We start from the raw sequence: 16,915 nt of genomic DNA, 5'->3' as shown, positions 1-16,915 counted from the left end.
CATCATCCCAGTGAACCTGTATTAGATCGTTGATAAGGACTGATGTGCCCAAGCTTTGTGATGGCACATTGGACGGGCTCCGTCATAGGTTCTTGTGGCACAAAGTGCATTGTACATCCTCAGCCTCTTTTTTGAACAGTGTTCCTTTACACAAAACTACTGTTTACTGAGAAAATCTGTTCACTAGCAAGGACTAAAAGCAATGACAAATATTAAGTGATTTGCTTTGGGTGTGGTGAATATCCGTGGTTATGGAATGCTGCGCATTCTGATTGGTCAATTTTTCACATGCAGAATTGGTCAATTTTTCACATGCAGAATTGGTCATATGTCATGGCCGTAGCCGCGTTTATGCTTTCTGCGCCATCACTGGTTGAATTGTTCATGCAGATATATGTCCCATGTAGCCGTGCACCCAAAGTACTCGTTCTGATTGGTCAATTTCACACGTGTGAATTTCACCATACAGCTTGGGCGTAGACGCATTTACGCTTTCTGCACTATCATTGGTTGAATTGTTGATGAGGATATATGTCACGTGTATCCGCACACCCAAAGCGCACATTTGGATTGGTCAATTTTGCACATGTGTATTTAGTCATATGGTGTGGTTGTACATGCGTTCATGCTTCCTGCATGGTCATTGGTTGAAATGCTGATGCGGATGTAGGTCACGTGTATCAATGCACCCACAGCACGCATTATGATTGCTCAATTTTGCACGCGTGGATTAGGTCATACGCATTACCTGGGCATAAGATGCATTTATGCTTCCCACGCTGCAATTTGTTTAACTGTTGACGCGGATATATCTAATTTGTATCCGCCTACCTGCAGTGTGCATTCTGATTTGTCAATTTCGCACACGCATATTTCGTGATGTGGTGTGGGCGTAGACGCTTCCCGCACTGTCATTGGTTGAACTGATCATGCAGATATATGTAATGTACAGCTGTGGCTATAAAAATAAAGTACAAACAATTAATATATAGTGTTGTAGGTAGTTCTGCAAAGTTATAATTTAAGATGTACTGAGTGCAGTATTTCTGTAAAGTTACTGTAACACTTCAATTATTTTCTCTTTATCAAACTAAAATAATGTGTTCTTATATAAGGAAAGGAAGGAAAAAACCTTCTGTTGCAGGGACTTTAAGGTGAGGAATACATTGTAGCAAAACCTTTGAAATTTAGCAGAAACACTTTATATATTGTATGTATGTATAAAAAAGAAATTGAGTTTTAAAATTCAACATTTGCTTGAAAACTTGTACATAGATGTATATTTCTTTCTGTGTGTCTTTTGTAAATGATTAACATGTTGAAACTGAAATAATACACATACTGCACAAAGTAAAAGTAATCTTTAAATAGTATCACGTTATTTAATATATTGTCTTGTTTGTATGTTATACATGATGTCAACAGTGTTGTCATCATTGCGGTCATAGGCTGCACAACAGGGAGTGCGAAGTTAAGGTGGTTTTAACTGAATTTCCAGGAGTTTGTTGCGTTAAGTGTCACCTTAACATCCCTGCAATCAAAGTTTTTTCCTTGAATTCCAAAGGTTTTGTTACAAGGTATTGCTCACCTTAATGTCCCTGCAAATAAAGTGTTACCTTCAACGTATATAGAGATTGAAAAAGCAGTACAGGTACAAATGAAATTACAACAGACAAACGGTTTGAATTTGGCTTTTTTCTCAGACTCTGCACTGGTACAAACATCATGCAAAGCACACAGACTATGGAACCTCGCCCAAGGCAGAACATAAACCACTTCTGATCTCCCCACCATGCACAGTGCGGGCTTTGCTAATCAAACCAGAAAGGATATCAAAGCTGTGACAACTGAATAGGCTGACCCCATGGCGAAGGATCCGGCGAAGATTCCCAGGAAATTCCCAACAGACTGGAAGAAAGCGGCAGCATCAAAAGCATTGGGATTCTCCTTGGGGCTGTAAAGTGATATCGAACTGTGAAAAAAAGACAAGAGATGAAATATTATAAAATAATCCTGCGCTTGAAACTCTACGTCAGAAGTACAAAGTCTTTCATGCATGGGCGGGTCATGGCAAAATACATTCTTTAGAGCTTTCCAATGAGTACAAAACACATTGTGGTTGTCTGGAAAAGAGGTCAGCTTTTCAGAGTATTATCTTGCACTTCAGAGGAAAGTGCTCAGCTGCTGCACATTGCAGACTGTCATCGCGAATATTATTTCCAAGAAGAGCCGACATGAAAACATGGTAGATGTTGTGAACACGCTGCAGCGAAGGAAGATGGGGGTTTGAATTATTTATTTCCCATATGTCTGCCACAGTTCTGTATGCTGAAAAGTTCCTGGAGCGAGCATGATTGTGATTTCTCCAATAGAGGACCGCATGCACACATTGTACAGCAAATATCTTGCTTAAAAGCATCGGGCCTTTCATTGAGCAGCTTCCAAGCGCAAGGAAAACGTTACTGACCTTCTCTCAACCAATCTGAATGTTTAGAGTTCAGTCAGTCAATAACTGCTAGTATTCAATGCATTCTGAACATTCTTTTTTCAGAAACACACAAGAAACAACAACGCAATTTCTAGGCAAGATTTTGTTTCAACAAGACACTTCCCCTCTGGGAAGGCATTTTTTGTTTGCTATTTAACATGCGAAAGAGAAATACAAAAACGTTGTAAAGTGCTTTCATGTTCTTAGAAAGAACGCATTTTTACATGATACCTCATGCATGTTAAACCTGCTCCAGTTCAACCACGTTGCAAATAAAATGTTCAACTTGAAGACAAACATGTTATTTAAACACTACAAAATAATAGCACAATTAATTGACTTACTCAGTTTGTCTATTTACTTTACTTACTCTTAAAGCACAATTTTTCACTTCAGCACGAAATCCCCCAAAATGCATAGCTCTCAACTCACACGCTTTCGGCTGGTGCCACCCGCCTTGTAAAGAGCTGATTCACCCGCCAAGCCTCGTGCACGGCCATTTGTTTTAATGGACCTCTCACTGGCCAAAAATAAAATTGGGTGTTTTCACCCGCCTTTGTGACACAAATGGTTTAGAGCTATGAAAATGTATCGCTACCACCATGTGCTGATAGCCTTATGGGCCTCGGGAGGGGTTATTATACCTTGGGTTAATGACCTTCCCTAACTTATGTCCTGAAGTTTCTCCAAACATTACAAAATGACAGCCTTAGAACTGCCCTCAATCTACCCTCTAAAGACCATATCACTAGAAGAAACCACAAATGGCTCAAAATCTGTGACAGAATCTCACTTAAGACAGCATCACTCACTTTCAAATGTCTTAATAATGCAGCCCCCCCCTTACCTAGTAGCAAGAATTGTGGGAAAAACTTCAACTCGTCCCACCAGAACCGCCAACTCCTACTGCCTTCAGATACCCAAATTTAGACCAAAAAAAACAGGCGGCAGTAGCTTCCTAGTCAAGGCGGCCCAATACTGCAATGCCCTCCCACTTGACATCAGAACAGACCAGTCCTACTACAGCTTCAGAGGGAATATACTCAGATGGCTATATTCCAATCACCCCCAAGATTAACCAGGGACCAATCTATACCCACTAACCGGACTGTACATATGTGTATTTTCTTTTACTGTTTTATCGTGATGTCAAGTATATATTTATACTGGACATTGGCATGCAACTGATGTAATGTATATATTTATACTATGCATTGTAACTAAGTTTTTAAGCAAACTTGTTTTCATATTCTGTTGCGCCCTGTTACCTTTGGGTTTGACGTGCCATGCAAACTCAATAAACAAACAAACATAAGGCTATATTGGAGTGGGTGTTCCTCTCTGTAGACAATTAGAAAGTGTAAAATGCAGATTCTAACTATTCAACCTCAATAAACTTTCCTGAACTAACCTTGAATAACAAATCTCAGGTGACTCAATCAGGTTGAACCTTGGAAAAACTCCATCTTAAGTTTGACCACATGTTTTAAAGGTTTCCTGTGGTTGGTGCACCTCTTCAGTGTCAGGCAGCTCTCCAGGAATGTTGGTGGATGCTGTAGGCAGGCTTAGATAATTTAAGGTATGGGTTACCCAGTCTGCCTCCCCTACCAGCACTTGCCTTCGGGCACCCTTCCCTGATCAGATTACTGTGTCTGGTTCACCCCCCTCGTCACACCACTTGACCCTCTTCCCATCCCCCCTCACACTTGCCCCTCCAGGCCTCACCCAGCACTTGCCCTATATACACCCCCTAGCACTTACCCAGCTCCCTCCTGCATCCCCCCTGCCCCTCCTCTACCTTCCCCTCAACCCCTGCACTTCCTGTTAGCTGCACTTGCATGATCCGAATCTCACAATGCCTAGTAGGACCGTTTATTGTTTTTTATCCTCCTCTGTTACCCTTCCACCTTAGTCTTGTTGCACCTGGAAACACTTTCTGCTGCATAGGCGCCATACAAATGTTCAATAAACAAATACAATTAATAAACTGGGGTGCATTTACAGTAGTTGAGTATGAAGAAGGGTAGGGAAGAGGTAGTGAGTCACTGGGGAACTAGTTAATGAGTTAGATTTAGGTTTGGCTGTGTTTACAAATCGCAGTATAATACATTCAGCGATTCGAAGTGGAGGATAAAAAACCACAATAAACGGGGACACCTTAGTCTTGTGGTGCCTGGAAACACTTTCTGCTGCATAGGCGCCATACAAATGTTCAATAAATAAGCTAGTGAATAGAAGCCCCGGTGACGTTACCCCCAAAAACAGCAGGTAACAAGGAAAACAGGAGATCTGGGAGGTGGACGGAAATTTGTTATGGGATCAATCAAACTTATCCCAGTCAAGTGAAAGATACTGTAACACTAAAGCCCAGAGTAGTGAATCAGAATCATTGTGGGCCCAATCATACTTGTCGCAGTGAAGACGAAGAGACTGTAATATTAAAACCCAGAAGAGTGAACGAGAATCATTGTGTGACCAATCATACTTGTCCCAGTGAAGTCTAAGAAACTAAGATTAATGCCCACAAAAGTGAGCGAGACTCATTACAGGATCAATCCTTCATGTCCCAGTCAAATTCAAGAGTCTATTATATTAAAACCCATAGAGGTGAACGATGGGATTCAATATGGAAGCAATTATACACGTCCTAGTAGAGATAAGGAGATCAGAATACTGAAACCTAAACAAATAATAGATAATTATTGGAATACTCTTTTTCGTATTAATCAAAGTCAACGAGGAACTTCTCTCTGTAGAGAGACTCAAGAAGAAAGTAAGTAAATAGCAAAGAACATTTACCAAAGAGAGAAAAAGCAAAACCATGTTAAAGTATTAAAGAGTTGCATGAACTGATCAAAAGTGTCTAAAATCAAGTACTGAATAAAGTTTGTGGAAAGCAAACATCCAAGGAGAAGGGAGTCATTCTCCAGTCCTTAGTTGTTATTTTAGTGGAAGGGCCAGATGGGGTTAGTTTGGTCAGTGGACAGATTCTGTAAAGACATTCAGTTTCGACTGACGAGCACCTTAGCTAGTTTTGTGAGACAGGGACGCCTTATAGTATGCAGAGAGATAGGCATTTCTTTTTATTTGGTCAATGAAGAAAATATTGGAATGTCTTCTTGGAGTCTGCATCTTCTTATGGCCCGCCACACATCCTATACCTTCCACTAATGTTTGTGATCCATGTTCTCTTTTTTCTTTTGTAGAACCAAATCTACCAGAAGACATCTGGGAGCAACTAGGAAAACCCAGACTGGAACCAAACAAACAAGAAATCCGAAAAGTGGCAACTCAAATGGACTTTCACAAAGTATCATGCCATTAGTTGGACCCCCTTTGAAAATTATAATTAAACCCCTTGAACTGTCTCTGGGAGTTGGTGTGTTCTTGAGGCTATACGAGACATACCTCCACCAGTCTTCACAATTATACCTAAAAACCCTGAAGCTGTGTTAGTGCTTGGAAGTAGGCCACACAGTTCTTCCCCCTGTAGCTCACAGCAGTAATTCCCACTGGAAGTGTTTCAGCATGGACAGAAATATCACAAGTCCTATGACAGACAATTCCGGCTCAATGCTTACCTAGCTATAATGTTGCCAAAAGCTCTATTGCCCTACTCTGTTTTGTAAAACCCTCAGATCTGGTGCATTATGAGAAGAGTCATCATTGTTGGAAAACTCTGAGCTGAGGTTTTTTCTCTTTCAAAGCAGTACCCGAATTGACCAATTAAGATATGGCTAGAGTGATCAATATACTACAAATGGCAATGGGTCAAAATGTTCACTTCACCATGGACATGCTGACCAGTGGTCAGAGCATGGTCATCACACCACGCTGGGGCCCCTTACTTTCCTCTAACAGCCAAGTTGGGCCCTGGAGTAATTCATGAGGGTAGCAGATGTATGCAATTTGGCACCACGCAATGTTGTACATACAAGGTATTCAGGGTAAATGCCACAGAAAGCTTTTCTCTGGTTGAATGTGGAGGAGGTACAGGCACAGTGACTAATGCCTCAGTTTGCAGAAAATGTCCCTGTTGCCTTACAAAATGGTAAGGCAATGTATGCCACGTGCGTTGCGCACAACCTTTGCCTCATGGACACCTGTTTCATCAGCAATTTTGAGTCTGTGAAGTGAATTGTCACTGCCACCCAGAAGATCAGCTCACACTTTAGTAGAGATTATCATGTCCAAATATGCACTGTGCCAACTTCCAGGTGTACCAAATGTTGCCACTCCATCCTGAAGTTCTCAGCAACAACTCGTTGGAATTTCACTTTGCACATTTTGGACACACAACATGAGTTATAATATGCTCTCACTGAAACAATCACAGAAGAGCTTTATATGGTGCATATTTAACACTCTGCCGGTGACAGCTGCTGTCTAATTTCTGATCTAAGCTAGGACCTTTGGTGAAGTTCACCAAACAGGTTAGACCTCAAAAGGCATTACTGTTTTCCCTATAGTGAATGTTTTGAGCTCAACCTAAACAATATGGCAAAGGTGCGTGCATGGCAAAGGTGATGCAGATGCAGCACAGTTGTTGAGCAACCTGTTTTCAACCGTACATGTCGGTCCAGAGGTAATTGGATTTTAAAGTAACATCGATTACCTGCTGGCTTCCTTTGTGGACCCATGTTTCAATGTAAAGGTAGTCGCTCTATCAGAATATCTCTGGGAACACGATTTCCAGCAAGCACCACAAGGTGGAGACACCTGTGCAAATGTGCAAATATGCTTTGCTGCAGTGCTCACAACATCAGTTAGAGACACATCAGAGGCAGCATGAAGAACATCAACCAGCTCGAAGTATGCCAAGTACATTGGGAATGTGAACCTAAGATTGATGGCATCAAAGCAGTACATCAATGACACCTGTTGAAAACTTTGTGAACAGTGCGGGTGCAGTCTACAGGGAGGAGAATCTGTTCAATACCATCCTCAGTGACTGAGGCATCCTGAATATAGACGTGTAATGAATCAGCAGATCATCAGCCAAAAAGATGACTGATGACCATCTACTGGCCACTTCACCCATGGGAAGGGATGACTGATTACAATATTGGTACATTAAGTGGCCCGTCTGGCCAGTAGCACCGGTGCCAGTTTCTGTTGCATCACTAAGCTGACCCCTTCCAATGTGCTTTCCACAAGAGGTTGTAGTGCAGCCACAGCTATTGTCTCTAACTGCAGGAGAAGCTTCACTGTGCCGCATGTTGAACAATTGACATTTGTAAAAATGAACAGTCACTGCATTGCAGAATTCTCTGGAACAACATCCCCCCATAGCCAAAACACCAGTTTGGATAATGCCGATATTTTGTTACGAGTACATGTCAGACACTGAAAAGAGGAGGGGCGTTGTTTCATGGTGCATGTTGGTAGGAAACATTTCGCGGTTTTAGTAACTGAGAGGCCCTGACCAGTTGCATTCTTACACATGCCATTATCTATTTTTACACCAATGGTTTTTTATCCTTGTATTGTCTTCTGATCACACCACTTGAGTTCTCATGTTCTCTCACAGTGCACAGCTACACATTAACATTAATGGGTTCTCCAACAGGGTGCAGCCATCCCATAGGATTGGTAAGACAAAGACAATTTCAATTCCAATGCTTCTTTGTTTTTCCCCATTTCAGATCATGAGAAGGGTTATACAGGCCCAGGGTTGCATGGTTGGGTGTGGTGGGTAGGAAAGGGAGTAAGTTAATACAAAGAGAATCACATTTTGTCTACCAAACTAGTGCCATGGGGGTCTCCCCCTATCCTTTACCAATCACCTTGTAATAAGACAGCCTATAAATGTCAATTCCCATATCACCCGATCTTCCCCTCCCAATTTCCAACAAATACTGAGACGAGGAAGAGGCAATTAAGATCAGTAATGATTACCTATAGGAATAGCATGGCGATAGTATCCTAGAGAGAACTCGGGTTGTCCCTCTAATAGAGTCAGGCAGGGTCAGGCATTTAATAGTGACCATTTACACCTGACTCCACGTAACAGTTTTTTTCACTATACAAGGTGTGGTTTTACAAAGATGTATGAGCGAGCTGGAGAAATATTTTTGACCAGAGAAGCCACAAAGCTGGGAGCTGCGGGAAGGAGGATCCGGAGGAGAGTGGCGTGCTGTGACACTGGGCCAGTGTGTAAGGAGCGCTGCAGCATGGCTGGCGAGCTGTGTCTCCTGAAGCCGAAGCGAGGCAGCTGGGACCCTGCTTGCAGAGCCTATGCAATTGCTTGTTACCTTTGGCCGTGTGCTGTGCACAATGGTAACTGAGGGTCAGGTGGCGAGACCTCAATCCACAGCATCCCAGATAGACTGTTCGCCAGTGCTACGCCACCTGGTGAGTATTGCATGACAGAGAGAAAAGCTCAGGAGCGCGCGGGGGCTGGAGCGGGGAAAAAGCAAGATTGGTAAAATGGCACAAAGCGGAAAGAAAGAGGACAGTTTTAAGAAACAGAAAGTAGAAAGAGAGAAAGCAAGTGAGAGAAAGTAACAGAAGAGAAACAGTGTGCAAGAGCGGCACAGCAATAAAAGACAGAAAGCAAATAGATTAGAAAAAAGGGCAAGCGCCGGAATGCAAGTTAAAGTGGACAGAAACAAAGCAAGAGGAAAGTGCAAAGGCGTACAAAAAAGTCCAGAGAGGCCAAGCGGCCAAAGTAAAGTAAGGAAAAGGTGTGAGTAGGCATGAGAAGGAAAGTGACAGTTTAATGGTGCAAGGACGCACGGCAAAGGAAAAGAAGTGCAAGTGTGCACGGCCAAAGACAGAAGTGAGTGAAACAGAAGGGTGCAAGAAGCACACTAAAACAGGAAGGTGCCAGAGGCACAGAAGTATAGAGTGATAAAGAACAGCGCAAGTGTGCACAACAAAAAGGAAGGAATAAAAGACAATGCAAGTGTGCACGATAAAACCTTGAAGATAAAAGGTACTAAGGAAATTGCAAGTAAGAAATATAGACAGGGGAAAAGGAGTAGTCTTGCTAAGGAAAAGCAAAGAGCCTGGCGTTTTCGAAAGCCTCCAATCTACCCAAGGAGAGAATTATATGTAAGAAAAGCTCTAAGTAAGGAAAAGGCATATCCTGACCAGCTGAATTTGTGTTTGGCAATAGAGGGGCCTAAGATTGAGGAAGGCGCTGTGTGAAACCTGAAGGTGCCTCCCTGCCTAAACCTAGAGGATGTCATTCTAGGTGGCCTTGACACAGCCATTGCTATTGGATCCATGTCCTAGGGGTGGACCAGTTAGGGAGGATCACCTGGATGGGGGTCCTCAGGGAGTGGGAGTGGGGCACAGATGGGTGCGACGCGGGATCCCCCTTCCTTTTGCACCTTTTCTCCATCCTCTTATGTAGGACATTCCAGTCCACTACGCCTCCACCCTTTTCTGACTCTAACACTTTCGCACAACACAAAGAACATCGGACTAAAACCCGAGTCCCAATATAAGGGTCAGGCAAAGTCAGGCAATTGATCAGAATCACACAGCTGACAGCCCTTTCCCTTCCCCACAGATATAAAATGTGGAGCCAGAGAGCGCACTACGAGCAAGGCAAGTACAGCAGACAGCACGACAAGATCGCTACCACGTGGCAGTTCAAACGAAGGAGAAAGGCGGCAGGGATTGAGAGGGTGGCGAGGAGAGAAGTGACCTTGTCCTTTTTGTCCCAGGCCTGCAGAACCTTCGTAGAGGAAAGTCTAAGACTGAAAACAATAGCACAAGTGTCCTGCAGCAGATGTCAACTGGACATGGGGCAAGCTTATGCCGATGAGCAGGAGTGAGGAAGCTCCCGCACCCGTGTTACTGGCCTTGACTTCAGAGAAGCCAAAAGCCAAATGGTTCATCACAACCGGTGAGTCGAGGGGAGAAACGATAAGAACCGGGCTGCATTGAGTGACAATCGCAGGAGCGAGAAGCTTCGAACCATAGCTATTGAACTTTGAATGAACTGTTGAAAGTGTGAAAGGGAGACCAGCTGCAGAGAGAAAGCGGCACCACATGGGTACTTATTTGAGAAGCTCTGATCGAGCCCAATATGAGAAAAACTACAAATACCAGAAGGCCATAGGAAGGCCTGCGAATTAGGTCAAAGTGGTCCTAAAGAGGGTCAAGCAAAATCCCTGTACAATCGAAAGACTTTAATCTACAAGCACTGTGAAAGAAAGGGAAGTGAATCCCAAAACCTTTAAACTGTATAAAAGATAAAAGAAGATGAACATTGAAAGTAAAGAGGGTGTTATGCTCACCTGGTCTCTGCGGAGGCGTTCGGGCATGGTTGCAGCCCTGCCGGGGTGAGGTCGCTCGGGTCCAACTTCACCCTCTGCGCTTATGTGGTGACTGGTGGTAATAGGTGATGCTGCTCGGGACTGCTCCTGCGTGGAGAATATGGGGCGTGAGTATGCCAGCCTGTGCGCCTGATCCCCTTCCAGATCCCTTCTCCCAAATCGTGGTACCCGTGGGATACGCTGTCCCTGGAAAGCTCACCTGTTGATGAGTTTTGGCGAGCACTCCGTCCTGCTGCTTCTGGCAGGTGTGCTTGTATGATCTGGACCGAGTTCCTTCACTGGTCCCTTGCACATGGTAGTCCAGTCCTGCTGCGACTAAGCCACTATACTTCAGGTAAGTGTTCCTGTTTGCCTTTGTCTTTCCTTGTCTGTTTTTGTTGCATTGTAAAGTTTGTTGTCTTGTGTTGCTGTCCGTTCCACTTTTGATGTTTGCTCTTTTGCTTTCTTCCCTTGCAGGTGATGTTGCCGGCCCGGCAGAAGCTGTGGAGCACGAGGCGGCAGCCGGAGGGAATGAGGAAAGAACCTGCAGCGGTACAGTAGCTGGTAAGTTAACTAGGGGGGGTGCGGGGTTCAAATGCGACATGGCCCTAGAACGGATGTTCTAACCTTGTCTTTCTTCTTCTTCACAGGGTTCGAGTTTGTGGATATGGAGTGCAGTGCGGCGGTGTCGGGATCAAGATCACTGGATGTCAGGAGATGAGTCTGCAGATGAAGCAATGAAGCACCAGTTTCCTGGAGGTGAGTATGCAGGAGAACGCCTGGTTTCAAAGGTAAGTAACTGGTCCAAGCGGCGGTGAGCGTCACGTTGCACGCGAGTGCACAGTAACGCGAAGCACCGGCCTTAAGGATGGAGCAGCTTATATAGCTGAGCTTCTGAAGCCACGCCCACCAGGTTCAGCCTGCCTGCCACACCTGATGAGTCAGCACATGTAGACCAGGCCTAGGGAGCCACACCCGATGAGTCAGCACATGAGGATGTTCTCTGGAATAAAGGCTTTCAGCTCCTGGAAAGTTCTTGTAAAATAAAATCACTCCTGCACTGAAATAAATTGTTCCTGCTCACATCTCTATATGACTGAGTCCCGCCATGGCCCCTGTGTTTATGGGTCCCAAAGGGACATAAGTGAGTCAAGTGACCCATTACACCATCACTAAATGGTGTGGTTTTTGTGTTCTCGGGCCTGTGGCTATGACAGAGGGGTGAGCCACTATCATCCTGATCGAGAGCCACAGTAAAACCCGGTGAAGGGAGGCTAAAAATCGAGAGGGGTTGGAGTCTGGTGGGGGGGATCCAAGTGTGAAAAGCTGTCACCCCAGAATGAGAAAAGAGAAGTAGAAGTTCAGTTCAGTTCATCATGTTTATTCGGATATAAAAACATCCATCAAACACAAACAATATACAACTTAAAATTCATCATGATACATGGTAAAAATAAAACTGTTTGCCATAACAAAATGATACACCATACAGATACATTAACATCAAAAAGTGTAGAACAATAATAAAACAAGATCTTAGCCTTTTAATATCCCCTTTCTGATGTACATAGCACTTTCCAAGTAAGATAACAGGGCCCATGCAATCAATACTGATTCCGCAGATATAAGCCACAACAGAGTGGGTCTATAACAGCGTATATCGGTATTCTTCAAAATCTACAGAATTGTACATCTTCTTATGTCCCCGTAGCCAGGGCAGAATAGTACAACATTTTTAAATGCTCTCTTGGGGCCCCACACACTGGGCAACTGGGGTCATCAGGGTATCCAGGCCAATTTGCGGTATTACCCCTCAACAATAAAAAAATCAAATCTCCCCCTTCGAAATGAGCCAGTTCTGTTATTTTTTAGTGCCCCAAGCGAGATACAGCTGTAGATCAGGGACCCTACTGATCAACCTATGTTGACTATCCTGGTATGTTGCCCATACTATATAAGCCTTTTTATCTATGATCCCCTGACACACAGCCTCCTTATACCTTTGCCACTATAGGGAGGATAGCACTGCCACAGGGGGGAACTGAGCCTCAACATTACTGGTGGACAGTGAAACCTTTACATACCTCAGCCAAGGAATCTTGTGGCAGGTTTCCTTGGCCAACGTGTTTCGTATTTTAAAATGGCACAGAGTTGCAAGGTTATTCGCCCATATTCTCACCCAGAGTCCAGTTGTGGAAACAGCAAGGGTGAACACGGAGGAGGGATGCCGGAGATGAAGCTGTCGCTAGTACTAGAAGTCAAGAGGGGTCCGAGCCTGTCGGAGGGAAATCCAGGGGTGAAGCTATCATCCTAGCTTCAAGAAGAAACTGATATATAGGTTTGTGGATTATGATTGAAAGGGGGCAGCCTAGAAGAGGGGAACCGGGGGTAAATCGTAACCCAGTGAACATTGGGAAAATAACTTATTTGTTAAAGGAACTTTTATTTTTGTTGTTTGAACATGTCAGGTCCTCGAAGGCAAGAGACTTTCAAGTGAAACTAGGCTTGGCCATGGACGGCCCTGATTACGGAAAGCTTGAGGGTGTAAAGCTGAACTTACATCTAATGCTAGACAAACCCAAGAGTGTGTCCTAAGAGCTGTCATTGGAACTGTCGCCTTGTGCTGGAAAGGCCCAAGACCGTACTGTGCTCCAAGCTCCCATCTTACACAGTGCCGAAAACGTTGGGAAGGGAGACCTAGACTACTGCATCCTGACATATTATTTGAGAACACTTCTTTCTTTTCTTGAAAACTATCCCACACTCCTTTTTGTATTAGTTGTGAGGTTTGGCAATTGGTTTGTGTTGAAAGGACTGAAGCTTGGGGAATGGAACCCAGAGAAGCTTAAAAAGTGAAATGTGATACATTTCTTTTGTGGTGTTGAAACTTGAAAAAGTTTAAGCTTGGGGAAGGGAACCCCAAGAAACTCAACGACACTGAAGGTATTTGAATGCACTGCAAGGACCCTGTGGCGAAGGTCTTGCAGACAGCCCTGTTTAATTGAACTCATTTTTAATGAGCTTAAAACCACACCTGGCAAGAAAGCCACCAGAAACCAAACCTGGTTTCCTATTTTTCTTTTGAACAACTGCTTTTCATTTTTGACAAAAGACCCCCTAAAACATTTTTTGTATAGAGTGAGGCCAAGCATAGGTTTAGCCACAAACACACTTTTTATTTGGGCTTTCAGACATTGACGGCCCTTAGAAACATAATTTCAGGGAAACATCCTTTTAGAGTTGGACTAGTTAGGTATTACACCAACCCTGAAGCTTTAAATGTTTTGAAATCTTACTTTCGGAGTGTGTGTCTCTCTTGTGACCATGCCTGTCTCACATTGCACAATACATGGGCAAACTCACCAGGCGGCCTAGCAGCCGAGGGAGGCAAGAAGGATGCACAGATGTAAAGCACACCTAAGTTTGATACCCATGCCATCCCAATTATATCCCATGCCCTTGCAAAGGACCAGAATAGAGAAATTAAGTTGCTAATGAGCATTAAATAAACTCATCATAAGGTGTGTTTTTTCTTACAGACATCTATGCTGCCTAGCCCGCCCCAGAACTGTAGCAAAGGAAGGGAAGCCTCTTACATGATAGATACTGTGACAGGGTTCCATCCGCTGGACTGTGAAAGCCTTACAAGCTTTCATTTTGATGCAGGTATTTCTGTCCCTGAAAGGGAGGTCTGCTAATCAGACACCCCTTTCATAAAAACTCCATACCGATGTTGTGGAAAAAATTACCATCGACTACTTTGGTGGATTGGTGAACACTCTATTAGTAAAAAGGAAGCAACAGCACAAAAACCAAACCAGAAACAGCACTTGACTTGGACGCAAGCGAGAACTCCCCTCTACCCCAATCACTGTTCTCTTATACTCAGAGGAACACATGCATTGCAATGGAAGGGGAGGTCCATACAAGGGAAGGCAAGGAATCATACTGAAACCTTGTTACAAGCAGGGAACAAAGCCCCTTTATCCAAGCCTTGATAGCAGCTGCGTTCTTACATTTTATACAGTGTTATCAGGAAGTACAACATAAAGTGATACATTTAGTGGAGATGCATATACTCCTCAAAGGTTCCCACACGGTCTGAGGCAGGAGAGCACACTTAGAGTATGATGACTTCCGTCTACTGAAGCCACTTTTCTTAAGAAACACGCTTATATATTCCAAAAAGGAAACACGGCAGAATGGAAAGATGTGATGGTGATCATAGCTGCACACTAGGTGAAGAGCCTTCATTGCAAAGACATGCCCAGTAAGCCTAAAGCTTCACCTTGCACAAGCAAGAAACAGCTGATTAAACATGGCAGTTTGCAGTTCCTACTCAATATTATAATGCAGCAGTATGCTAAGGGAGTACATACGATTTTTTTTTCCAGACTTTTCCCCACACCGAACGTATAGTGCACATATGCCTTGCTTTAACCAGCCTCCTGGCATCTACATGGCCAGCGCTGCAATGCACAAAACAGGTTCGAAAATCACCTGTGCATTTTTGACAGCTGGTGGAACAGCAGGTCCCTGCAGGCAAGGCCAGCATTGTAGTGGACTAAAAGTGGTTAATGCCAACAGGTTGCACAGTAAAGGTAAACCTGTGCACAGGCGCTCCAGGAATAGATTAATGATACAACACCATGGAGTCAATGTATTAATTATGTGCCTAAATAAACATAATATACTCCTTTCTAATTCAGTCAAACTTGTGATTGTTAGTGTCCCATACTGATGTTGGATGGCAAAAGGTGGCAATTTGTGTGAGTTACAGGCAAGCATGTGAGTATGTTCCTATATGACAGTAATACCTATCACGCGATGTGACTATGTGAAGACTTTCTGGCAAAACCTGGAAAAGTGTGGTAATTTGGGCATGCAATTTAGACAATGGGCACATTGTGTGGGTACCTGTGAATGTCTTGTCAATACAGAGAATTACTAAAACAATTTTCGCTATGCACAAGGCACAGCTGTTGGTTTTCTCTGTGCTTGTTTTCAACCGATGCACACAGACCAAACAGTAAAACACACACACAAAACCACCACCGCAGAAAATAGTGTCCGGACACCTGGAACACCAAACAGTGGCAGTTACCCACCGATGTGCAACACTCTAAGATGTCCAACCTAATCTTCTCCAAGTCGTAACCCTCCAATTAGCCAACTCCTGGACCCCTCACCTAAAGACTGAAGCCTGGCAACAAACAACCAGGGTAGAAATATTGCCTGTCCCAAACTTTGCAAACAATTGATTTTTCTTGCGGCTCCAGTTAAGCAGCATAGCGTTGCAAGGTTACTCCAGATGACCAGCACACCTGCTTTCCAGTCATGGGATTTCATTTAAAAAAATGCATGGAATTATTCTTCTGATCACCCTACAACAGCAAAAACAACAGGAAACGAGCCATCGTCAGCTGCAAGTCCACACATCAATGCAGCTTATCTCTCCCACAAATATCACGCCTTCCTTTGGTCCATTACTTCAGTGTTCCACCCTTGTTACACAAACCCCTAATCCATAGGTCTCTGTCCCCCTTTTTAAGTCAGTAACAAAAACCAAAAGCTAGACCCTTTTGTTTTATATCTATAAAAATGTCCAGCTTCTCTTTTGACCCTCTCTCAAGCTACCTTCTTTCTTTGGTTTTCTGCCTTTCCCTTCTAATATTCAATCTTGTTGCCATTGTTTATCTTTATTTTTCTACTCTCTGCCCCTTTCCATTTTGCCGCCCTAAATCCCAAACCTCCATTCCGTCAGCCCCATCTCTCTCTGGGGCACTTCTCACACTTTGTCCAAGGTGGACAATGTTGAGGATATTTAATTTCACAGAGATGCAGAGAAGGCTTTGGGAGTCTATTGATAGGTACAGGACAGGCGTGTGCACTCTGCCACGTATGTTGCTCCTGCACTTTAATCAGTGTTAGAACACTGTCTGTTTGGGAGGGCATTAGCCATACAAAGCCCGTGGATGGCTCTGTGACTACTTTGGTGTATAATTACAAATTCATGGATCGAGTGGGTTTATACATTTTCAACAACAAGCCATGTTGTAGAAGGGTCAACCATGTCCTCATTTGGGGGAGAAACGCCATCTCCAGGGGGTGTGTTTGAGTGCCAGAAATGCTGCAAGATGTTATGTTACCTGCTTTT

General features: G+C 43.8%; 1 protein-coding gene across 1 annotated transcript in view; it reads right to left on the bottom strand.

Annotated features, from left to right (window-relative positions):
* Positions 1 to 16,915, bottom strand: part of SLC9A9 (solute carrier family 9 member A9) — a 3,894,960-nt gene that overhangs the window by 2,631,484 nt on the left and 1,246,561 nt on the right. The window contains exon 7 of the mRNA XM_069618254.1: positions 1,834 to 1,972. Within this exon, the coding sequence (XP_069474355.1) occupies positions 1,834 to 1,972 (139 nt within the window). The remainder of the gene's footprint in view (positions 1 to 1,833; positions 1,973 to 16,915) is intronic.

Source organism: Ambystoma mexicanum, chromosome 10 (assembly GCF_040938575.1).
Source record: "Ambystoma mexicanum isolate Mex_15411 chromosome 10, UKY_AmexF1_1, whole genome shotgun sequence".
NCBI classification, from domain to species: domain Eukaryota; kingdom Metazoa; phylum Chordata; class Amphibia; order Caudata; family Ambystomatidae; genus Ambystoma; species Ambystoma mexicanum.
Note: the sequence above shows the minus strand (reverse complement) of the source record. Positions and strands in the feature narration are given on the sequence as shown.